This window comes from Sminthopsis crassicaudata, chromosome 5, assembly GCF_048593235.1.
Source record: "Sminthopsis crassicaudata isolate SCR6 chromosome 5, ASM4859323v1, whole genome shotgun sequence".
Classification (NCBI taxonomy): domain Eukaryota; kingdom Metazoa; phylum Chordata; class Mammalia; order Dasyuromorphia; family Dasyuridae; genus Sminthopsis; species Sminthopsis crassicaudata.
The window spans coordinates 239,416,172-239,442,755 of record NC_133621.1 but is presented as its reverse complement, the minus strand read 5'-3'; the positions used below and the strand labels follow the sequence as shown (position 1 = coordinate 239,442,755).

The 26,584-nt window shown below is 35.8% G+C and overlaps 1 protein-coding gene across 1 annotated transcript in view; it reads right to left on the bottom strand.

The window, feature by feature from the left end:
* Positions 1-26,584, bottom strand: part of DENND5B (DENN domain containing 5B) — a 242,205-nt gene that overhangs the window by 100,096 nt on the left and 115,525 nt on the right. Inside the window, 2 exon segments of the mRNA XM_074270625.1 lie at positions 7,020-7,251; positions 12,092-12,622. Of these exon segments, the coding sequence (XP_074126726.1) occupies positions 7,020-7,251; positions 12,092-12,622 (763 nt within the window).

The window sequence follows — 26,584 nt, the reverse complement described above, 5'->3', positions numbered from 1 at the left end:
GGTAGAACTTTCCACCAATGAAGAGGAAATTAGAGCAATAATTAGGAGTTATTTTGGCCAACTTTATGCCAATAAATTTGATAACCTAAGTGAATTGGATGATTACCTTCAAAAATATATGCTGCCTAGATTAACAGAAGAGAAAGTAAATAGCTCAAATAGTCCCATTGCAGAAAAAGAAATAGAACAAGCTATTAATTGACTCCCTAAGAAAAAAATCCCTGGTCCCCAGGACCAGATGGATTTACATATGGATTCTACTAAACATTTAAAGAACAATGAACTCCAATGTTATATAAACTATTTGAAAAAATAGGGAATGAAGGAGTCCTACCAAATTCCTTTTACAACACAGACATGGTACTGGTACCTAAGCCAGATTAAGTTGAAAACAGAGAAAGAAAATTATAGACCAATCTCCCTAATGAATATTGATGCAAACATCTTAAATAAAATATTAGCAAAAAGATTACAGAAAATCATCCCAGGATAATACACCATGACCAAGTAGGATTTATACTAGGAATGCAGGGTTGGTTCAGTATTAGGAAAACTAGTAGCAAAATTGACTATATCAAAAACCAAATTAACAAAAACCATATGATCATCTCAATAGATGTAGAAAAAGCATTTGATAAAATCCATCTATTCCTATTAAAAACACTAGAGAGTATAAGAATAAATGGACCTTTCCTTAAAATAGTCAGTAGCATCTATCATTAGTAAGCATCATATGTAATGGTAATAAACTGGAACTATTGCCAATAAGATCAGGAGTGAAACAAGGTTGTCCACTCTCAACATTACTGTTCAATAATATATTAGAAATGCTAGCTTCGGCAATAAGAGTTGAGAAAGAAATTAAAGGAATTAATTAAAGGAGCAGGTAATGAGGAAAACAAATTATCACTCTTTGCAGATGATATAATGGTATACTTAGAGAACCACAGAGATTGTACTAAAAAGTTATTAGAAATAATCCACAACTTTAGCAAATTTGCAGGATACAAAATAAACCCACATAATTCATCAGCATTTTTATATATCACTAACAAAATCCAACAGTTAGAGATACAAAGAGAAATTCCATTTAAAGTAGCTTTGGATAGTGTAAAATATTTGGGAATCTATCTGCCAAGGCAAAGTCAGGAACTATATGAGCAAAATATTTTCCACATAAATAAAGTCAGACCAAACAAATTGGAAAAATATTAAGTGCTCTTGGATAGGATGAGCGAATATAATAAAGATGACAATACTACCTAAACTAATCTATTTATTCAGTGCTATACCAATCAGATTCCCAAAAATCTATTATAATGACACAGAAAAAAAAACAACAAAGTCCATCTGGAAAAACAAAAGGTCAAGACTTTCAAGGGAACTAATGAAAAATAAAATAAAATAAAATGAAGGTGGCCTAGCTGTGGCAGATCTAAAACTATATTATAAAGCAGTGGTCACCAAAACCATGTGACATTGGCTAAGAAATAGACTAGTTGATCAATGGAATAGGTTAGGTTCACAGGACAAAATAGTCAATAACTTTAATAATCTAGTGTTTGACAAACCCAAAGACCTCAGCTTTTGGAATAAGAATTCACTGTCTGACAAAAACTGCTGGGAAAATTGGAAATGAGTATGGCAGAAACTTGGCATTGACCCACATGTAAGACCTTACACCAAGATAAGGTCAAAATGGGTTCATGATTTTGGCATAAAAATGAGATTATAAATAAATTAGAAGAACATAGGATTGTTTACCTCTCAAACCTGTGAAGGAAGAAGGAATTTGTGACCAAAGAAGAATTAAGAGATCATTATTGATCACAAAATAGAAATTTTTGATTATTTCAAATTAAAAAGCTTTTGTACAGACAAAAACAATGCAGACAAGATTAGAAGGGAACCAATAAACTGGGAAAACATTTTTACAGTCAAAGGTTCTGAAAAAGGCCTCATTTCCAAAATATATAGAGAATTGACTCTAATTTGTAAGAAATCAAGCCATTCTCCAATTAATAAATGGTCAAAGGATACGAACAGATAATTTTCAGATGAATAGAAACTATTTCTAATCACATGAAAAGATGCTCCAAATCATTATTAATCAGAGAAATGCAAACTAAGACTACTCTGAGATACCACTACACACCTGTCAGATTGGGTAGGACGACAGGAAAGGATAATGCTGAATGTTGGAGAGGATGTGGGAAAACTGGGACACTAATGCATTGTTGGTGGAATTGTGAATGCATCCAACCATTCTGGAGAGTAATTTGGAACTATGCTCAAAAAGTTATCAAACTGTACATAGCCCTTGATCCAGCAGTGCTACTACTGGGCTTATATCCCAAAGAGATCTTGAAGAAGGATAAGGGACCTGTATGTGCAAAAATGTTTGTGGCACTTCTTTTTTTAGTGGCTAGAAACTGGAAAATGAATGGATGCCTATCAATTGGAGAATGGCTGAATAAGTTGTGGTATAATGAATGTTATGAAATATTATTGTTCTGTAAGAAATGACTAGCACGATGATTTCAGAAAGGCCTGGAGAGATGTACTTGAATTGATGCTGAGTGAAATGAGCAGGACCAGGGGATCATTATATACTTCAACAACAATACTATATGATGACCCATTCTGATGGACATGGCTCTCTTCAACAATGATGAACCAAATTAGTTCCATTTGTTCAATAATGAAGAGAACCAACTACACCCAGCAAAAGAACTATGGGAAATGAGTATGAACCACAACATAACATTTCCACTCCCTCCATTTTTGTCTGCTTGCATTTTTGATTTCCTTCTCAGGTTATTTTTACCTTATTTCTAAGTCCAATTTTTCTTGTGCAGCAAAATAACTGTATGGATATGTATACATATATTATATTTAACATATATTTTGGCATATTTAACATGTATTGGTCTGCCTGCCATCTGAGGGAGGGGGGTGAGGGGAAAGATTGGAATGGGGGGTTTGCAGGAGTTGGTGCTGAAAGATTACCCATGCATATGTGTTAATAAAAAGCTACAATAAAAAAATATTTTAAAAAAGAATCAATTTATTCAATAGCTTCTGCATGTATAATTATTACAGATAAGGAGAGGGATTAGGTGGGACTAAACATATAATTTGACCAGTACAAAGAACTGCCAAATGAGGTCCTGACTGCTGTGACACAGTCATTTTAAATCTTATTAATCCTTTTTTTTACAGGTGAGAAGACAGACTGTGAGGATAAATAACTCCAAAAGGAAGGACTACCACAAGTAAAGCAGCACAGTACCCTAAATCTGAGACAAGAGATGGCATATTTTAGACAAGTCAGGCCATTATTACCTTAGCCACCACCTTCTTTCAGACCAAAATGGTAATAGCCAGGACCTTAAGCTCCAAATCTCTGGGAATATCTATACTTTCCCAGGCCACCATCCCATATTCTCCAATTGAGGGGAGAAAGGACCTGCCATCTTACCACCACCAAGCTCCAACCAAACTGCCACAGACAAGCAGTTAAGAACTTCAAAAAAGCAATGTCCCTCAAATCACTCACCTTGCTTTCAGTCCAACTCCCACAGCCACCATCTAGAACAGCAACTCCTATGAGCTGTGAACCACAGGCTGGCAAGCTAGCCAGCCTAGGTGAATCACAAAGGCACCCTGAGAGACAGGGGGCTGTTAGGATTACTAAGTGAGAACCCAGGCTTCCAAACAAGGGGCCCAAGAGGGAGACACATTACTAAAACAAATCTGATAGTAGATGGAACTGTGGCTCATGAGAAAATCCCTGGTTTTCATTAGTGCAAAGGTCTGGTCTAGCTCCTCTTGTCAGGATAAGCAAAAGTCCTTGCCCCACGTTGGGCGCCAATTGTAATGAGCTGTCGTCTCTAGAAGCTGCCGGATCACTCTCTGGGAAGAGATCTGCTGTGTCTTCTACTCAAATCTCTCCGACAGATTCTTCTTCCTGTAACGAACCGTTGTCTCCAGGCAGTTGCTGTTAACTCTTATCCAGAGAAGTGACTTCCCTTCCTGCAGGAAGCCCCGGTTGTCTCCAGGCAGTTGCTGTTAACTCTTATCCAGAGAAGTGACTTCCCTTCCTGCAGGGAGCCCCGTCAAGCCTGATGCAATGCAGAGTCTTTTCCTTGAATCCTGGCTCTGAATCTCCTCCAGCTCTTATCCTTCTCCAGGCCGATCTGCTCTCTGGGCCCAGTGCTGTCTCTTTTATCCTCCCAGAGAATGGGCGTGGGATAATGCAAGGGCTTCTGGGAAGAACCACCCCAGCCAATGAGCTTGCCCCCTCTATCAAGTCAACCTGAGTTCTCACCTTGTAATTGTCCAGAAAACCTGAGTTCTCACCTTGTCACTGTCCAGACAACCTGAGTTCTCACTTAGTAATCCTAACATCTTCTATTTGGTGAAACAAGCAACTACCACTATCACTCCTTACACTACAGTGCTCAAGACACTGAGCCAAAGAGCTCCTATACTACCCGGACCACCTACATCTCTGCTCACATTCAAGAATATCAGCTGTTTCCAGTCCAGACCTGAAAGCCATCTTCCTGGGATCACATAGAGAGTGAAAATTTAGAAAAGTTTTTTTTTGTTGTTTTTTTTTTAAACCACCAAGGTCCTGTAAAATGATTGCATAGCAGAAATGGATATGGTTTTATCAGTAGAATTAAGAAAACAAAAGATGGGAAATGAATGTAAACTGTTATTTTTACCTTCTGAATCCAATTCTTCCTGTGCAACAAAAAATTCGGTTCTACACACATATATTGTATCTAAATTATACTGTAATATATTTAACATATATAAGACTGCTTGCCATCTGGGGGAGGGGGTTGGGGGAGGAAGGGAAAAAGTCTGAATAGAAGTAAGTGCAAGGGATAATGTTGTAAAAAATTACCCATGCATATGTACTGTCAAAAAATGTTATAATCATAAAATAAAATAAAAAATTAAAAAAAAAAAAAAAAAGAAAACAAAAGAAAGAAAACAAGTATATTACCAAGTATATTATTTTGCTGCATTTTAAGGACCATGAAGCCTTTTCATCTGATTAGCTTCTAAAACTTTATAGACTGTCTTAGTTTCCTATTTATAATCTTAGCACTTAGGAGAATACAAAAGCTTAAAAATCCTTTTTCATATGTTTAAAAGACTTGCACATCATTTAAACTATATCAGACTGCTTGCTGTCTTGGGAAGGTGGTCAGTAAGGGAGGGAAGGAGAAAAATTGGAAACACAAAGATTTACAAAAATGAATGTTGAAAACTATCTTTACATGCATTTGGAAAAATAAATCACTATTAAAAATGCTTTTTAATTCATTCTTTTCTGTAACGTGCTCTCCTGGCAGTTACAATTACTAGTCTGTCCTAGACCCACCAGAGTACCTTTGACCACTGTCCTTTGCAGTGTGAGCTCTACCCGGCTCGCCTCCTCTGAGGCCTTCTAAGGTCTCTGGCCACAATCTCTTGAATCTATAGCTTAGTAACCGGTAGCGCACTCAAGAACAACCACATGTAATCTTAAAAGCCTTTATTATACCTACTCACATAATGCCCTAACTGATGCCCTGACTTGTTGGTTCCCTGGTGAACACCTGGTCAGAAGACCCATGTGTTCACTACCAAAACCCTTACCTCTTTTGGCTACCCATCTTGGCTTGGCCACCCAGGCTGGGGAGCCAGAGTGAAGAGCACCAGGTTAAAGAGGGCGGTTGCTGCCTGCAGTGGGCTTACATAGGGCCTGTGAGGTCACACACACAGCCAATCAGCGAGAGAGTCACCCATTACGAAACTATCTCAATATGGCCAGGATCCCGCCCAAGGGCAGTCCTAATATCCACAGAAATTACTTCTGGGCCTCAATCTCCCGATGCACTGTGTCCGCCCATTTAAAGGGCCCTTACACTTTTCTATAGAAGAGTTCATTTCACAGTTAGCTAAGAATTAGGAGCTAGGTATACTTTTTGTTCCTTCTCATGGCTAAGAATTTAAATTCAAGTCATTTGCCAACATAAAATATCTCATTAATAAATAAACTATCCAAAGATTCTGCATATCCATTTAAAAATATTTAAAGGGCTGTATCATACTCAAAAAGAAAAGTTAATACTAAAAATTTCCATTCATATATTGATAAAAGCAAAAAATACTCATTTCAATAACTTAAATGTACCTCTTATTAATGAAGATGTTATAAATTGATTATTTGTGTTCCACAATAAACAATGTTTATTTTAATCAAATCCTTTTGTAGTTACATAATCAAAAGACATTTCAGATTTATTATTTAAAATTTAAGATTTTCTGAGTGAGACAAGTGGTTGAGAAATACTTCCTTGTGTGACATAAAGGGATAGAAGGCAACATTTTTGGTATTAATATACAAAAGTGGATAACAATGATCATATATCAATCTTGTGACTTAAGCACTTAGTTCATTCTAACATTTGCTTCATTATACTTATTGTTTTTCTTCCAGAAACTGAGAAACTAAAAAAGCAAAAGGAGGCATGAAACTTTTCCCTGGAAAATACAAAAGAAAGTAAGAATAAAAGGTAGGCATAATTTCTTCCATCTCTTCCCTTGCTCCCCCAAATTTCATTAAATATAGATCACTAAAAGAAAACTGGTATATAGTAATAGAAGAAAAAAATTACACATAGTGGAAATAACATGTAAAAAGGGGAATAAATAAGCAATTTTATTTTAACTTATAAACTAGATGTACTTGCTTCTTTTAAAGTGATGCATTTCTAAGGGGCAGCTAGGTGGAGCAGTGGATAGAGCACCAGTCTTGAATTCAGGAGGACCCAAGTTCAAATCTGATCTCAGACACTTAACACTACCTAGCTGTGTGACCCTGGGCAAGTCACTTAACCCCAGGCCCCCCCCCCCCAAAAAAAAAAGTGATGCATTTCTGATACATAGAGGTCAATGGGAATAGCATATGAAAAGGGGAATAAGCTATTTTATTTTAAATTATAAACTGTATATACCTGCTTCTTTTAAGGTGTTGCATTTTTGATATATAGAGGTCCGCAAAACAGGTGCTCTTACGTTATACAGTCTTATCTTCTCAATCCTTGAATCAAAGACCCGAAGAAGAGGATCTTTTTCTTCCCACTGGGACATAATTTTATTATCAACAAAGGTGGCAAACATCTGTGTTTCAATGAAGTGTGAAAGAAATGGCAGATAAGGCTCAGGCTGATCAGACAGAAAAGAAGCCTGTAATGAGATAATTAGGCAATCAGTGAAAGTAGCATTCTTTATTATCTTTTACATCCTAAAAATACCCCTATTATTGAGGTCCTTTTTCAATTACACCTTCTAATCTCAACACAAAAATGCCCTCTGAAATTTCAAAAGCACTCTCAGCATACCTTTCTATGCTTTGTTTTCAATTTATAATCATTTACAACTTTGTCCACTAATACCACATTTCAACATCTCATCTCATGGGAGGAACTTCAAAAACTAAATTCTCAGGTGTTCCATCAATTCAATTACCATACTTTATCTTCCATCCCATCTAAGCTATGACAGGGATAGGTCAAGCACTGATTTTGTCATCACCCATAAATATTTCACTTCCATTTCAGGAATTCAAAAATTCCTTTCTATGGCCATAATCTTCATCTCTCCTTCATGCCCTAGTACTACTAAACCTCTTCTTCAGTTTCACTATGTCTACTCTCTTTATCTAAGTGTTTTCCCAGAGCATCATTCCTGCTCTGGCTATGCTATTCTATTGTCTATCTACCTCTAATTGAACCAATTCAATTCCTCACTATCTTCTCTCAAATTCCTTGTTCCTTTTCCCTAATGCCAATCATACCTGGCTAAACTACAACTCAATTATTCCCATCATCCCTTTGTTTCCACTTATGTCTGCTGAAAAGTTTGATCAAGTCAAATGGACTCACTATAAATTTATGTTATTAAATCTCAAGTGGTTAACAAAGTAATTTTAACTGTTGTTGAATTAATTCTCTATTCCACTCCCAGATATTCCAAATCTTTTTTCCTCATAAGCCTCTCTTCCCAGCTGAGGATCTTACCTCACATATCACTGAAAAAAAATTTTTTAAACAATTTTAATAGTTTCCTCTTCTCATCTCACATTCTTCTGACACCATCCCCATCTCTCTTTTCTTCCATCACTCCAATTTTGATGAAGTGGCCCTTATTCTTGCCAAGAACAAGTATTTTAAATGTATCCCTGATCCTTCTCATTCCTATAGAATTTTGTTTTCCAGTCCCTACTATCATTCCTTCTCTAATCTCTGACCTCTAATTATTAATTCTTTCCCTAAAATTTATACAAACACTCTAAATTCCTCCTAGGATTTTTTTGGGGGGGCTGAGGCAGTTGGGGTTAAGTGACTTGCCCAAGGTCACACAGCTAGAAAGTAATGTGTCTGAGACCACATTTGAACTCAGGTCCTCCTGACTTCAGGGCTGGTGCTCCATCTACTGTGCCATCTAGCTGCCCCTAAAACTTTTTTAACTATCAGCCACACTAGTTATAGTCCTATCATTTTCTTTCCTTTTTCAGCTAAATTCCTCGAAAAAGTCATATATTTGGTAGCTCCAATTTTTCTCCTCTTCACTTCTGACTTCACAATTCATCTCAATCTGTTCTATTTATGCTACTGGCAATACAATTGCTATTAACATATTTTTCTAAGTCTTCATCCTTCTTCTGTAACATTTGAAACTGCTGACTACCATCTCTTCCTGGATACTTTGCTCTGGGTTTCTATGATCCTTCTCTTTTAGTTTTTATCCTGCCTATTGTTACTGTTCCTTTTTATCCATACTGGGGCCTTCTCTATCCAATATTCCTTATCTCTTTGATTTTATTAGCTAATATCACAAAGTGTTATCAACTGTCAATTTTCTATATTATCAGAAACCCATAAATTTTTTTCTGCCATATATGTCCATATGCTGCCCCTTCCTGGGAGTAAGACATTTTGAAATATCCCTTTCAGGCTACTACTTAATTTCTGGTAAGGAAATTACCATCCTCTCAGTTATCTAGGGTCACTACTTCAATTATTTTTGACTCCCTACTCTAACTGAATTCAATCAAATACTAAATCTTGTTTCCACCTTCATAACATTCTCACGTCATTACTTCTTGTCATCATTACTTCTTGATTAGACAACAGCAATAGCCTTTGGTTTGGTCTCTTTGCCTCAAATGTCATTCCATATACTCTAATCAATCTTCTACGCAGTGCCAAAGTAAATTTCCTAAAATTCAGATCTGATTATTTTATCCTCTACTTAATAAACTTCAATGGCTCCTGTATATTTTTAAGATCAAATAAAAATTCCTTTAACTTATAAAACTCTTTATCATCCATCCCCTTCTTATTTCTCCTATCATTTTACCCATTACTCCCATTGATGCATCTGGAGTGTTATCATACCAGATTATTTGCTATTTGGCACAGAAGACTCTCCATCTTTATCTACCTTTGCACTGGCTATTTATCTCCATTCCTAGAAAGTTCTCCCTCTTTATTTCTAATCTCTTAGAATTCCTGACTTCCTTAAAGAGTCAGTTGAAATGCCATCTTCTGCAGGGGCTTCTCCCTTTGAGATTACCTTGTATAATGCAAGTATCTATTCTAATGAGATAATATAATATGTAAAATTCAAACCTAAAAGTGCTACAAAAATTTTAGCTATTATTATGATGATGCATTCTGTAATTGAAAGTAAGGGTTGTTTCTATTGATTGATTGTATTTCCAGAACTTGAAGAGTGTCTGGTACAGAATAAATCCTAAGTGTTTAATGAATGATAGATAATATTAAATATTTGCATCTACAGAGATTATCCAAAAAGAATTCTGACAAAGTGAATTTTCAGCTTAAGATTTTATAAAGATTAAAAAAGAATCAACACTCAATTTGATAGGAATTTGTAAATTTTTCCTAGGGATAAATTTCTAAGGTCATATAAATTCTCTCTCTCTTCTTTTTATCAGAATAAAGGAAATAAGCATTAAGAATCTACTATGTGGGGCAGCTAGGTGGTGTAGTGGACAGAGCACCAGCCCTGAATTCAGGAGGACCCAAGTTCAAATTTGGTCTCAGACACTTAACACTTCCTGGCTGTATGACCCTTAGTCACTTAGCCTCAGAAAAAAAAAAAAAAAAAAAAAAAAAGAATCTACTATGTTACCAGGCTCTGTGCTAAACATTTCATAAATTTTATCTCACTTGTGGTTGGGTTAATGGATAATATATCTAATTTGGTCCTTATAATAACCCTATGAGGAGGGTGCTTTTATTATCATTCTCTTACAGATAAGGAAACTGGGGTACATAATAATGTGAGGCCATATTAGGACTCAGGTCTTGACCTCAGGCCCAATGCTCTATTCACTGCATTACCTAGCTCTTTTTATAGAACTGGCAAGATGCCTCAAAATAATGAAGTTCAATGATTAAAAATACAAGATTAAGAAATTCTGAAGTTGGCAACTTTTTCGGGGATTTATGGACTGGTGAAATCTGGCAACCAATAACAGCTTCTTAATCAACAGTTAATGCAAGTGACTGTTATATAAGAAAGTGGAGCAGTAAGTTGATTGGGCACTCTATCCAAAGGTCTTCAATTACTCTTTAATGGAGAAAACCAGTTAATGTGCAGTGCCTGGCACACAGTAGGAGCCTAATAAACAAATCAACTTAGTTTTTCTGTCATCTTTTTTTATATAAATTATCATTAGAAATGTATTAGCTGAATGTTCCATTCATTTCTCACAAAGAGAAACTTTCTTTACTATCAAACTGAGAAAAAAACCAGATTTCATTTAATAAAATTTAACTCTCACAGTAAGTACAGATGATAGAAAAGTCACACAATTAAAAAAATTCAGAATTTACAATGCACAGAATTGTTCTTGGAGGAAAATATGTTAAATTCAAAAGTAAAAAAGTCAAATTTTTACAAATGCAATCTTAACTCTTGTATACAACTTAGCTACTAGGTAAAAATTTGGCAACCACATTGACTCTCCCTGATTGACTCTCCTGAGGCTACTATTTTTGATGACAACTCACCTATACCTCAAACACTATGTTGCTTCCTACTCTTAACTTTTATACTGGGCTAGTTTAGTGGTGAAGAAAATAGTATATTAGTTCAAGCATTAATCTCTGGCAGTGACCATAGAACCACCTCCTTTCATCAGTTAGTAAATAAACATTATTTATTATACGTTAATCAATCTACTACATCTTCCCTCAGCTTCTGTGAGTACAAGGATAACTTTACTGTGGTTGTGTGTGTGTGTGTGTGTGTGTGTGTGTGTGTGTGTGTGTGTGTGTGAATAAGATACTTATATTTTATTTTTTTTTCTCTAAGAAATAAAAAATAGGAAAGGTTTTGGCTATCCAAGTACTCTATTCCTATTTTCATACTCTAGAATTATTATCATTGACCCATACATTTTACCACATTCCCTAATCAAGATGTCTTGCCTCAATGTCTATGGGAACTATTACTACTGCTATACGGCTGGACCTACTTGCTAAATGGGTGAACTCAGGCATGAAGGAAGTCCCTCTATAGTGGCAGGAAAATGTTTATTCCTGTCATCCTAAACTGAATCTCTGAATGCATTTTTTTGTGTAGAAATACTGTTATATGTGATGATTAGGTAGTATAGTAGTATGATATTCATCAATTATACACACATTATGGGTTGAATAGGCAGGCTTTCATGATTTGATTTGACCTATAGGAAAGGTCCTTGAGGACCTATTGATATTAATATTGAGGACCTATAAATATTCAACAGACTTGAAAACTGTGAAATATAACCAGTTGGAAAGTTGGGGATGGCCTACACAGGCAACTCTTAAAGGCAATCAATTTTATTTCTTGAAAAAATTCTACATTGTATCAAATACTGCAATCTAGAGTCTATATTCAAATGAACTTTCTAAATGGGCAGAGCAAGAGAAAAATCTGATTCCCTCCCCCTATACTAAGCTATTAATTTCATCTCTTGAGGATAACATTAAAAAGCTAATATTTTTACTTTGTCAAAGTTCTGCATCTGCTCCCTATTGGTCAGCCATGATTCCATGTCCTGTGCCGTCTGAATCACAAAAGCCTCATAATCAGCAAACATCTGTGTGAAGCGATTGGCAAAGACTTCCCGAAGCTGTACGTTGAGTTTATAGTCTCTCATTTCTTCTTCTTCACACTGTAGTTTTAAGTTCTTTTCAGCCAGAGAGGCAGGAAGGGCCACTTTTTCTACAGTTACACCTGTCCTCTTGGTTAGAGCTTGAAGACGGGCTATAGTTTCATTGCCTTTCAGTAATTCATACATGTGGATTGTGTTTGTAGAGACATTTCCATTCTTTTTATCACTAACCAGGTCCTTCAGAACCATATTCTTAAATTTAATGCTGCTTTCATTGCAGTGTAGGCTGCTCTCAGGAGAAATTCCAAACTGAAGGAGAACTTCAGAGATTTCCTGGATAAAATCTAGTTTATTTGGGAACTGTGGAAATTCTTCTGGAAGCTCAATAAAGTGATTATCAATGTCCACAAAGCACAAATTTGCCTAAAAGGGAAAAAAAATGTCATCATCAAAATTCACTTCTTTTTAAATGTAAGAACTGTTAAAACTGTGAAAACATCAAGATTATGTGATCAGTCTTGCCTAATAATAACATGCAACAAAAGGAAAAACCCTATGTCTTTCATTTCAACACTCCAGATATCAGTGTCCTGAATCTCTACTGCCTTTTCTATATGCCTTTTGTGTAATTCTAGTACTAAATCAATGATTCTTAACCATTTTTATGTCATATACCCTTTGGATATACTGGTTAATTCTACCAACCTCTTATCAGAATAATGTTTTTTTTTTAAAGCTTTTTATTTTCAAAACATATACATGAATAATTTTTCAACATTAACCCTTGCAAAACTTTGTGTTCCACTTCTCCTCCCTTTTCCCATCCCCTTTCTTAGATGGTAAGTAGTCCAATTAATGTTAAACATGGTAGAAATATGTTAAATCCAATATATGCATATATATTTATACAATCATCTTACTTCACAAGAAAAAATCAAATCAAACAGAGAAAAAGTGAGAAAGAAAATAAAATGCAAGCAACAACAACAAAAAGAGTGAAAATGCTATGCTGTGATCCACACTCAGTTCCTACCGTTCTCTCTCTGAGTGTAAATGGCTCTCTTTATCACAAGATCACTGGAATCATCTCATTGTTGCAGTAAGCCAAGTTCATCAGAACTGATCATTGTATAATCTTGTTGATGCCATGTACAATGATCTCCTGGTTCTGCTCATGATGAAGCAAGAAGGAAACTGTTCCCTTTACTGAAGCTGTGTTCCCTTTAAGATTATCACTCTGAGATTGTGTCCCCTATTCTAATCTCAGAGATCAGGATCTCCTAGGCTCCAAGGAATCTAGAGACAGGGCCCATCCTTCAATTGAGAAATCCTGCTCTGATCAGCTCAGGCTGTCCCAGTTCCCACCAAGGTGCACATATAATAGTTTCCCTCAGCTAAACTCCTTGCAGATAGCCCAAGCAATATGCTAGGACCCTGCCACCTGAGCATTTCTCAGCACCAAAATTCCATTTCTCAATAGGACATTTCTCAATAGTCTCGTAGCAAACTGATTTCTATCCAACAATAAATTTTCATTTTGCAATAAATAATTCAGGAATAAGTGAATTTTTTCACCTTTAAACTTGCAGCCAATTAAAAGGAGACACAGCCTCATCACCACCAGGAATTGAGGGGATTAAAACCTCATCATTTTTGGTTCTCTTACCAGAAAGTCCCGGAGATCTGCACAAGGTTTTCACTCCCCCCCCCCCACTTTCTGTAGTGGATATCTAGACACGTGGGTTTGGGATGTTGGAGCCCTGGCTCAAGCAGTATTTTCCTAGGGAAAATACCTGTGTTCTTTGACAAAAGGCCTCCTTTTGTCGCACTCTTGTCTCCAGAGGTGAATAGAGATGAGATGCTATAGGATTTGGCGAAAATTAAAGCTTTTTCCTGTCCAAAATGAAGCAGAGACCAATTTGGCTTGAGAAAAATCCCCTAACTGGAAAGCTTAAGATGCTTAGATTTTGCTGGAAGGGAATCAGATTCCCTCCATTTAGCCTTCCTGGCTGATGAGTGCATCTCAAGGCACTCCCTAAATTTCTTTTTCTCTCAATTGACCTGAACTCTGGACCTTCCAGCTTTTCCAGGATTCTGATTTTAAGCTCTGCCCTTGGGCAGAAATGGGGAGATACACACAAAGCCAACCTCCCCCCCTCCCACTCCAAAGAGAAACGTGGCCATTTCTCTGAGGACCCCACACAACTTTCTCGGGGGTCCAAGGCCGGCACCCTCTTTGATCTGTCTTGGCAAGATAAATGGAGAATCTTGAGTTCTCAAGATTCTCCCACTCCGCTGTTACATATAGCTGTTGGAGCCTTTAATGACAGGAATCAGGCTGTAGCGGAGGAGAAAAGTCACAGAATTAAAGTGAGATTTGGAGACATCTCTTTACTCGTGGCTGCTACTCCTGGGAACCACAGGGGTTGAGCCGTCTCCCCAATGCCCTGTTCTCCAGCAGAAGTTTAGGGCTTGGTTGCAACAGCAGAACTCTCGCTATTCCCGAAAGTGGCCAGGTAATAACATTACACTTCTTTCTTCTTCACTCTTACTCTGCAATGCTGGTTTCTCCTCCCTTTCCCCCCATAGAGTGGGGATTGCAGAGGAATTCTTCCTTGCCAGCTTCATAACCTGTTATTTAAATATTCCTATCCTGTTCCCTTATTGGAGTAGTATTTAGTGGGGAGACTGGGGACTCAATCTTATTTTTTCAAACCTCCAGAAAAAATTTTCAACCAACTTTAAATTGCAAGGTTAAGAGAAGTTTACCTGCAGTCTGGACAAGCAGGGCCACGCCCATCCCAAACTCTGTCTCTTAAAAGAGCCCTAGCTTCCAGCCCTCTCAGGAAGCATGCTTAACCTATACATTTTAAAACCGGGTTTGATTTCCCTGATTTGGTCATCCTGCCTTAGAGCAGTGGCTCTTGTCATACTCCTTTTTAATTGAACTCCCCACTAGGTCCACAGCATTTCATCCTTAATCCTGCAACCCTGTTTCCCTGGAAATGGGGATACAAAGGCAGATTATTCTGTGGGGACTCTCACTGGCAACCTAGAGGCTGAATCATTGCCTCCTGGGATTTCTGCCCTAACCAGAGTTTTAGAACTGGGGAAGGGAATGAGAGTTAACATCTGCATGCTCATGGGGCTGTCTGGAAAAAAGGGGGATTCCAAACTGCTTTTGGTTTTTGCTAACACTTCTGAAAACCTCTGGGCACTTGTTTAAACCTGCCTCCTTGTGGAGAGATAAACAGCCTACTTTTTGTTCCTAATATATTCTCTCCTATTTTTCTTGATTGGCATTCTATACCCCTGCCAGCAATTAAAGGTCTGACTTTTCTGTAGACTCCAACTCTGGCCAAAGTCCATTAGGAAAAGTCCATTGGGAATAATGGTAGAGGAATTTGGCAATTGGTCATTTCAAAATTCTAAAGCATTCAATTAAATTGGGGAGGATCATGCAGAGAGTTAAGAGAGAGTGAATGAAGATAGCTGGAGCTCTGTGGGCAATATTGTTAGGTAGGCTATCAGCATTCTTAAGGCAGCCCACAGATGGGACCTGATGCATTTTCTGCAAAAAGACCCCATTCCCAAATGTCATCATCTCAACCCTGGATGATACTCCACTTTTAATCTCTGCTCCTGAGATGTTTTTTCTGGGCTTTAAGCTTCCGATTTTCAACTGCCTTTCAGCCTGGAGAACATGGGACAACTGATTGGGACACACAACACACAACCAGATGCTATGCTGCTGTTTTCAGATTTCACACCCCCCCCTCCTGGCTTGAACCCTTAATATCTCTGCAACCCTTGTGAGCTTGAAGTAACTACATGACATTGAGATCCTGGTCCTTTTTCCCCCAAATGGATTTGGGTGTTAACTGCTTGTGATAGGGACGAAGGAGGAAAACCGTTCCCTTTACTGAAGCTGTGTCCCCTTTTCGGATTTCAGAGATTAGTATCTCCTATGCTCCTAGAAGTCTAGAGAGAGGGCCCATCCTCCCAGGATGAGAGAAGTAACACTATTCAGGGGCAAATCAACTCTCATAGAAATTCTAAATTCTCATTCAATTGAGAAACCCTGGTCAGATCAGCTCAGGCTATCCCAGCCCCGACCAAGGTACACATATAACTGCTTCCCTCAACTAAGCTCCTTGCAAATGGCCCAAGCAATTTGCTAGGACCCTACCAGTGCCAAAACTCCATTTCCCAATAGGACTCTGACACAATAGAAGTCAATCTCTTAGCAAACTGAGTTCTATCCAACAATAAACTTTCATTTTGCAATTAATAATTCAGGAATAAGTGAATTCTTTCACTTTTAAACCTACAGCCAATTAAAAAGGGATTTTTAACAACTTTATTATTGCCACTAACCTCATCACCACTGGGAATTTGAGGGGATTAAAACCTCATCAATTTCACTTAGCATCAATTATGTAATTGATTTACAATTACAATCAATCACACAAGTCTCTCCAGGCCTCTCTGAAATCATCCTGCTGACTGTTTCTTCCAGAACAATAATAGAATAATATTTTTAAATACAAAAGTGAAATACATAGGTCATAAAGGAAATAAACTGATTTGAAGAAGTATCAAAATATTAAAATAAAGTTGTGATATAGGAATATATCTACAGTAATTTCTAAGAGTGTAAAAGCTATTTCAAGATATATACAACTGCAATGTGATATGAAAATGTCTATGATTTTGATTGGTGATAAAGTAACAAATACTAGTAATACTATTGTAGCTTGTTGCCTATATTCAAAATTGAAGGAAATGCTAAGTATCCATTAAAGATTAGTGGATGATAAAGATAAAAATTTTTATTTATTTTCTCATCCAAGTTGATGGAAATCCTAAAATCTGTCTACAGAGCCCAGTTTTAAGAATTTTTGTGCTAGACTATAACACAGAAATACAGAATGTATTACCAGAATTGGCAAATAATAGTTCACATTTATATATCTTTTCCAATTGTGAAAATTGTGAAATGTTTACATGTTAGTTCATTTGATCCTAACATGGTGAAGTAGTTGATTCAAACAATATTATTTCCATTTGATCAATGAAGAAATTGTGGCTTAGAGGGATCAAGGAACTTATATATTAATAATTTAAAATCTATTCAGACTTTACTTTGTGAAGAGCACTGTATTAATACGGCAAAATAGGCTTGTGAAAACCAAATTGATTGTTAAATTTTCATAAGAAATAGGCAAATACTAAAAACCAGGGTTTGATTTTTATTGTTTTGTCAATGTCTATGAATGAGACTGATTGGATGAAGTTTTCTCAGTTTGAAACTACTACTAAACAACTAAACTACTAAAGGTCTTATACCTTAGGCTATAATCATTCCCTCTAAATGTTTGATGGGATAAAGGTCTTTATCCATTTTAGACATCATTAGAATATCAGGAGCCTCTCCAGTACCTCCCTCCTAGGTGCCTGCCTCCATTATGTCATCTTCATCCTATGTTCCTCCCCCCATTAGATCATCTCCTTCCAGGTACCTCCCCCATTATGTCATTGTTCTTGTAACCCTATAAAAGAATCTTGTATCTGACATTCACGGCTGGATTCTTGCAAACTATAGTCTCATTGACCCCTGGGACCAAACCACGGATCCATTTGGTCCCAGTAAATCTGTCCCCATTTAATAAATTATTAAATTGTTCTCTAATCTCTATCTTGCTCAGTTTCTCGGGCCTTACATTTTTTTCCTGAAGACGTTTCTGATTAATTTGGGAAAGGAGATCTAGCACCTGTCCCACACAACTAGACTTGGTGAAAAGAAAAAAATGTTAATATAGATTAAACTTAAAAAATATATTGTGAATATATACACACACATATACAATCATATATATATATATATATGCATATTTTTGGAAACAACTGTTAAACATTTACTCACTTATCAATGGAATTATCAATCTAATAAAAAGATAAGACAATAATACTAATAACTAAAATATAAAATATTACATTTGAGGGTGATCAGAGATTTTCTGAAATAGATAGCTTTTAAATTGGACTTTTTTAAAAAAGGAGAGAAGTTTAAAAGACAAAAAAAGATAAAGTACTCTATTCCAAAAAAAGGGAACAACCAGATAGTTTAGTTCCAGAATCATAGATTTAGATCTGGGTTTAAAGATGAGAAAACTCAGGTTTCTAGCAATTTAACAACTTGTCCAAGTAGAATGTGGAAAAGCTAGAATTTGAACTCAAGTCTCTGGCTTAAAATCCAGGGTACTTGCCACTACATTGTGTAGCCCATGTTTTATTGGAGAAAAGAGAAAGGAGCAGAGAGCAATCCAGCTTGTTTGAAGCATAAAGAATTTAGAGGAAAATAATATAAGAAAAAATAAAAACAGAAAACCACTAAAGATTATTGAACAAAGGATTATGTAGAAGGCCAGTGGGTCCATGCCCTTGATGGCTTAACCATCTCTCTAATAATTGTAAAGACATATTGGGTAAAAATCAGGATAAACTTGGTGGAAAATTCATGCAATAGAAACAAGGCATCTTAAATATACTATTTACCCCTTAAAAATGACCTAAGGACGTACTTGAAGTATAAGTATATCGTACATTAGTATGATAATTTCTGCTATTTACTAGTCTGTTTGAATAGTATTGATAAAACATCAGGTATTTACACAATTCTGCTGATATTGATGAGCATCACAATTAGGCTATCTACAAGGCTGTAGATAAAACATCTTAGTATCTATGGTTGGGATGGATACTGAAAAGTCAAAGTATGGAATGTGCATTAACTCTGGAGGGATAATGATATCAACTAGAGCTAGCTAGTAATGTTGTTACTCTAGCCTAAAAGATTTATTAAGCTGGCATTCAGATTAATAAAATGAAGACTACAAAGCATATCTTCCAGCTGGCCTCAGGTACCTACACTCTCGGTTTTCACAGAAGCTAGACTTCAACAGGACTAGTTTAAGCAGAACTATCCTTAAGAAAAGATATTCTGTGAATAGTGTGGATTAAGGAAAGGAAAAAAGTAAGGGTGGAAGAGTCTAAAGGAGGTTAGTGGAAGGAAGCATGTGCTTACAAAGGCCCAGGTCATACAAAGGATAGGATGTAGATGCTAGGAAACATTTAGATGGACATATAATATAGGTAGATGGAGCTATGGCTCTATTACAATATCTAAGGACCTTTCTTAGATTATTTTCTAAATGCAACTCTAAACAATGCAATTAACTTATATTTTCCTTGGTTTCCTCACATATAAAATAAGTTGCGAAAATAAAATGAGATAGTGATTCATAAAGTATTTTACAAAATTAAAGCATTATATAAATGCAAGCTACTGTTATTATCTAGAAATTCAGACTAGAGTGAGTTAAAGAGTTGGGAGTTACACAATTGATGGATGGCTAAAAGAGACAAAAGAGAAAAAAGTCAAGGTTAGACCCAAAGAAATAATTAAGGAGCTACTTATAAAGACTGAGTAGGTACAGTTAAAGGTATAGGAGGAACACCAAGAGAATTATTATCCCTCTGAAGCTAAGAGAACATATGTAAGACAGTTAGCCAAGAGTGTGAAAAGATGCAAAGAACTGGGTGTGGGGGGAGGAAGCAAATGGATTTGGCAATCAAAAAATCCTTGGTTATCCAGGAGCACTGATTTACAGAATTAAGACTCTAATTAGGAACTAAATTTCAGTGCTACATATTTTTAGACTTTATTAATAAGGATGTCTAGATACTCAAAGTTTTTGAGAGTTTCTGAATTACTAGATTTGGGGTGGAAGTTTAGAGAACTAATCTCCCATCTTAGAGAGGTTCTTCAAATTGAAAGAATTCTTCCCATCTTGAATGTGACCCTCATGAATGAGAAATTTGATATTTCTTTTAAAAAATGATACTTCTTCAAATTATAAATTAATTAAGCTATGAGATCAGGTTTCTATTTTCCCCTGTCTTTCCTCATTGGCGAATCATTCCCAGAATATGGGGAGGGGGAGCAAGTCAGAAGAGTGTGGAGCAAAATGACTCAGCCCTTATCTTTCATACACTGAAAGCCCCTCTGAGGGTCAGTAAAAGGAATTTTTTGAAAACTGTCACCCTAATCTGGGGGAAGGGTGGTCATGGATCTCAAACTCTCCCAGAAGCTAAGTAATCTCATTCAATTCAATTGGAAATCTTGGCCACGGGCATAATCACCATCCTCTATTGAAAGGTCCCTAGCTCAGGGCAGCAGAAAAACACAATAAAATTGAATGCTATGTGCCCAGACTTTTGCAAAAGTCCTAACAGGAGTTTGCCCACTAAGAAAGCTGTTTTCTTATTAAGAGAGCTGCAGGAAGAAATGGACAACTATAACAGTGTGAGATCTCAACCTTGCATTCTCAGAATAAGATATCTCAAACCACAAAATAAGTAAGAAAGAAGTCAAAGAGGTAAAATAGAATACTATAAAAGTTAGGTATGACAGATCTTTGAAGAAAACTAAGCAGAGACAGAATGGAGTACACTTTCCTCTCAGCAGTTCATGGAACCTATACAAAAATTGACCATATTTATTAGGACATAAAAACCTCAAATTCAAATGAAGAAAGGCAGAAATAGTAGGTGTATCCTTAGTAAATGTAAATGCATCAGATCATGAAGCAATGAAAATTACATTAAATAAAAAGCCAGGGGAAAATAGATCAAAAAATAATTGGAAACTAAATAATATCATCCTAAAAAATGATTGGGTGAAACAGCAAATCATAGACATAATTAATAACCACCCAAAAAATTATAATAATGAGACATCATACCAAAATGTGTGGGATGCAGCCAAAGTGGTAATAAGGGAAATTTTATATCTCTAGAGGCCTACTTGCATAAAATAGAGAAAGAGGTCAATGAATTGGGCTTGCAACTAAAAAAGCTAGAAAAGGAGCAAATTAAAAAACCCCAGTCAAACACTAAACTTGAAATTCTAAAAACAAAAGAAGATATTAATAAAATTGAAAGTAAAAAAAACTATTGAATTAATAAATAAAACTAAGAGTTGGTTTTATTAAAAAAAAACCAACAAAATAGATAAACCTTTGTAAATCTGATTTTAAAAAGGAAAGAGGAAAATCAAATCAAATCAAAAATGAAAAGGGAGAACTCGCCACTAATGAAGAGGAAATCAGAGCAATAATTAAGTTATTTTGCCTAACTTTATGCCAATAAATTCAATAACATAAATGAAATGGAAGAATACCTTCAAAAATATAGCTTGCTGAGATTAACAGAGGAAGAAGTAAATTGGTTAAACAGTCCTATTTTAGAAAAAGAAATAGAACAAGTTATTAATCAATTTCCTAAGAAAAAATCTCCAGGACCAGATGGATTTACATGTGAATTCTACCAAACATTTAAAGAACAATTAACTCCAATGTTATATAAACTATTTGAAAAAATAGGGATTGATGGGGGTCCTACCAAATCCCTTTTATGATACAGACATGGTACTGATACCTAAACCAGGTAAATTGAAAACAGAGAAAGAAAATTATAGACCAATCTCCCTAATGAAGATGTTCCCTAATAAACATTGATGCAAAAATCTTGAATAAAATATTAGCAAAAAGATTGCAGAAAATAATACACCATGAACAAGTAGGATTTATACCACAAATGCAGGGCTGGTTCAATATTAAGAAAACTATTAACATAATTGACTATATCAATCACCAAATTAACAAAAACCATATTGATGGGGGTTGAGGTCCCTTTAAGATTCCTTTCTAATTGTCCAACCCATGGCTGACCTTGATTCACAAATCCTGGTCAAAGGCACCCTTTGAATATCAAGGCCCACCCCCCCACCATCAGCTCAGCTTCCCCCAGCCCTCACCTGATCTGAGCTAACTGAAAAGCCCACCAAGAACTTAGGGGTACCGCCTATCATCTTCTAGGTATAAAAGAAACAAGCCAGAACGCCCTCTTTGCAGGAACCCTCCCAGCCAACACATGTAAGGGCCCTGGTGTCTTTGTAACTGAACTTTACTTCCAAATTCCTACAATAAACCTTTTATTTATCAACCTAGGTTTTCGGGCCTGTAAATTCATTTTACAGGGGACACTGCACCTCATGGGATTATGTGCCGAGAAATGGGGTTCCCCCTTTCCTTTCCCTCATTAATATGATCATCTCAATAGATGCAAAAAAAAGCATTTGATAAAATCTAACATCTATTCCTATTAAAAACACAAGAGAGTATAGGAATAAATGGACTTTTCCTTAAAATAGTCAGTAGCATCTATCTGAAACCATCAGTAATCATCATATATAATGGTATTAAACTAGAATCATTCCCAATAAAATCAGGAGTGAAACAAGGTTGCCACCACTATCACTATTACTATTCAATATTGTATTAGAAATGTTAGCTTTGGCAATAAGAGATGAAAAGGAGATTAAGGGAATTAGAGTAGGTAATGAGGAAACCAATTATCACTCTTTGCAGATGATATGATGGTATACTTAGAGAACCCCAGAGATTTTACTAAAAAGATATTAGAAATAATCCTCAACTTTAACAAAGTTGCAGGATACAAGATAAATCCACATAAATCCTCAGCATTTTTATACATCATCAACAAAATCCAACAGCAAGAGATACAAAGTGAAATTCCATTTAAAATAATAGTACAAAATATTTGGGAATCTATCCACCAAAGGAAAGTCAGGAACCATATGAGCAAAACACTTTCCATACAAATAAAGTCAGCTTTAAATAATTGGAAAAATATTAAGTGCTCTTGGATAGGCTGAGTGAATATAATAAAGATGACAATACTACCTAAACTAATCTATTTATTTAGTGCTATACCAATCAGACTCCCAAGAAACTATTTTAATGACTTAGAAAAAATAACAAAATTCATACGGAAGAACAAAAGGTCAAGAATTTCAAGAGAACTAATGAAAAAAAAAAATCAAATTAAGACAGTCTAGTTGTACCTGATCTAAAACTATATTTTAAAGCAGCGGTCACCAAAGCTATTTGATATTGGCTAAGAAATAGACTAATCAATGGAATAGGTTAGGTTCACAGGGTAAGATTGTCAATAACTACAGAAATCTAGTGTTTGATAAACTCTTTTGAGATAAGAATTCACTGTTTGACAAAAACTGCTGGGAAAACTGGAAATTAGTATGGCAGAAACTAGGCATAGACCCACATTTAACACCACATACTAAGATAAGATCAAAATGGGTCCAAGATTTAGGCATAAAGAACGAAATCATAAATAAATTGGAGGAACATGGGATGGTTTACCTCTCAGACTTGTGGAAGAGGAAGGAGTTTGGGTCCATACTTAACACCGTACATCAAGATAAGATCAAAATGGATTCATGATTTAGGCATAAAGAACAAGATTATAAATAAATTAGAAGAACATAGGAGAGTTTAGGAGAGTTTACCTCTCAGCCTTGTAGAGAAGGATGGAATTTGTGACCAAAGACGAATTAGAGATCATTATTGATCACAAAATAGAAAATGTTGATTATTTCAAATTAAAAAGCTTTTGTATAAACAAAACTAATGTAAACAAGATTAGAAGGGAAGCAATAAACTGGGAAACCATTTTTACAGTTAAAGGTTCTGATAAAGGCCTCATTTCTAAAATATATGGAGAATTGACTCTAATTTATAAGAAATCAAGCCATTCTCCAAATGATAAATGGTCAAAGGATATGAATAGACAATTTTCAGATGATGAAATTGAAATTATTTCTACTTATATGAAAGGGTGTTCCAAATCACTACTGATCAGAGAAATGCAAATTAAGACAACTCTGAGATACCACTACATACCTGTCAGATTGGCTAAAATGACAGGAAAAGATAGTGACAAATGTTGGAGGGGGTGCAGGAAAACTGGGACACTGATGGTGGAATTGTGAACGGATCCAGCCATTCTGGAGAGCAATTTGGAATTGATCCAGCAGTGTTACTATGGGCTTATATCTCAAAGAGATATTAAAGAAGGGAAAGGGACTTGTATGTGCCAAAATGTTTGTGGCAGCCTTTTTGTAGTGGCTAGAAACTGGAAATTGAATGGATGCCCATCAATTGGAGAATGGTTGGGTAAATTAGGGTATATGAATTTTATGTAATATTATTGTTCTGTAAGAAATGACCAGCAGGATGAATCCAGAGAGGCTTGGAGAGACTTACATGAACTGATGCTGAATGGCATCAACAGAACCAGGAGATCATTGTACACTTCAACAACAATACTCTATGAGGATGTATTCTGATGGAAATGGATATCTTTGACAAAGAGAAGATTGATCAATGATGGACAGAATGAGTTACACCCAGAGAAGGAACACTGGGAAATGAATGTGGACTATTGAAAGGTCCCTAGCTCGGGGTAGCAGAGAAATTCAATAAAATCGAATGCTCAGCACCCAGACTTTTGCAAAAGTCCTAAAAGCCCTAATGGGAGTTTACCTGCTAAGAAATCTGTTTTCTTAGTGTAACAAACCCATTCTTGCCACAAACCTTGAGCCTGTATTCACTGGGATTTGAGAATTCTTTCACAAAGTCTGTGGAATGGCCAGGGAATCCCATTGCTATCAGATTCTCAACCCTTGTTTCTCACACCTCAACAAAATGCCTTTGTTTAAATTTGAAACTATGTGTTATTTCCTCATTCGCTTTTTTTTTCTTTTTTTTAGTTTTCGAGCTTAGAATGTAAGGTCACATTTTGGTTAACATTGTGTCAGGGAACCCATTTATTGCCCTTTCTGTCCATGGTCAGGGACCTCACTTTCACCCCTCTATATGATAAGAGTGACTGTCCACAAGATAATGAATAAATGGAATAAATTTACTAGGAAAAACTCCAACAATTTGCATCCACAAATAGTAGGTCCACTAAGTGTGGACCATGACATAGTATTTTCTTTTTTTTTTTTTTTTTTTGTTACTTGTTTGCATTGTTTTTTTTTCTCATTTTTTTCTTTTTCATCTGATTTTTCTTGGTCAGCATAATAATTGTGGAAATATGTATAGAAGAATTGCACATGTTTAACATATATTGCATTATTTGACCTTTAGGGGAGGGAGTGAGGGGAGAGAGAAAAAAATGAAACTCAAGGTTTTGCAAGGGTGAATCTTTAAAACTATCTCAGCATATGTTTTGAAAATAAAAAGCTTTAAATCAAAAAAAAAAAAAAGAAAAAGAAAAAGAAGAGAAAAACTCTAATAAGTAATTTTATCACTTCCTAGAATTTGAAATAAAATGGTTGACTTTAGAAAAGGGAGCTTAAATTGATTTTGGGGGTATGTGGGGATTTATTTGTGATATTCTTAACTATTATTACCACGTATGCATTTCTTTATGTGACTAACAGATAAGCCTTAGCCCATGTCCATGAGAGAGAAGCAACAACAATAAGTGAAATCTGCAGGTAATCCATAAAAATAGTTTAAACTCTGTGTAGCATCAAGCTATTTCATAAATTACTAAAAAGTGATAACTTTATGTTTTACTTTCATTCTACAAGCTCTACTTTCATTCTACAAGCTCTTCTTTCATTCTCCTTTGTCAAGAAGAAATGACTAAACAGTGAAATGCTGAAAAGGTAAATAACAAAAGAAAGGAAGAGGAATCAGAACATATTCAAACTAGATAATTTACTTTAGAAAAGAATAAGAGATTCATAAAATTTGAGACCTTAGGAAGCATCTAATCCAACCTATGCCAGGAAGAAATCACTATGATAATATATCCAAAGATTGGTCACCTGTTTTTGCTTAAAATTAAGGAAGGACACCCACCCACCATTTTCAAAGCACCTATTCTGTTCTGGTCAGCTCTAACTATTGAGTTTTTCTTAACATCAAAGCCTAAAGTTGTCTCTGCAACCTCTTTCCATTGCTCTCATTTTGCCCTTGGGAGACAAAGGAGAAAAAAAAAATTAATGTCTTTTTTAACATGACTGAACTTTAAGTACTTGAAAACTGCTATTATTTCCCCAGAAATAGGCTATGAAGGAATTTTCTAGTTCACACCTCAGAATTATTTGTCATTTTAAAACTGTGATATCTAGAACTGAACAAAATAATTCACATGAAATCTGATGTAGAAAAAGTACCTTCCCCTTCAATTCCACCTCCCGTTCTTCCTGGAAATTTTGCTTCTGTTGAGACAGCTAAAAAAATCACATAAATAAACAAGCACTTCTCAAGAGAAGAAATATAAAGTATCCACAACTATGTGAAAAAATGTTCCAAATGATAAGATTTAAATGGAAGAACAAAAATGCAAATTAAAAGAACTCTAAGCTTCAATATCATAATTTAAAAAAAAAAGGTGACAACTGTTGGAGAGGATAAGAGA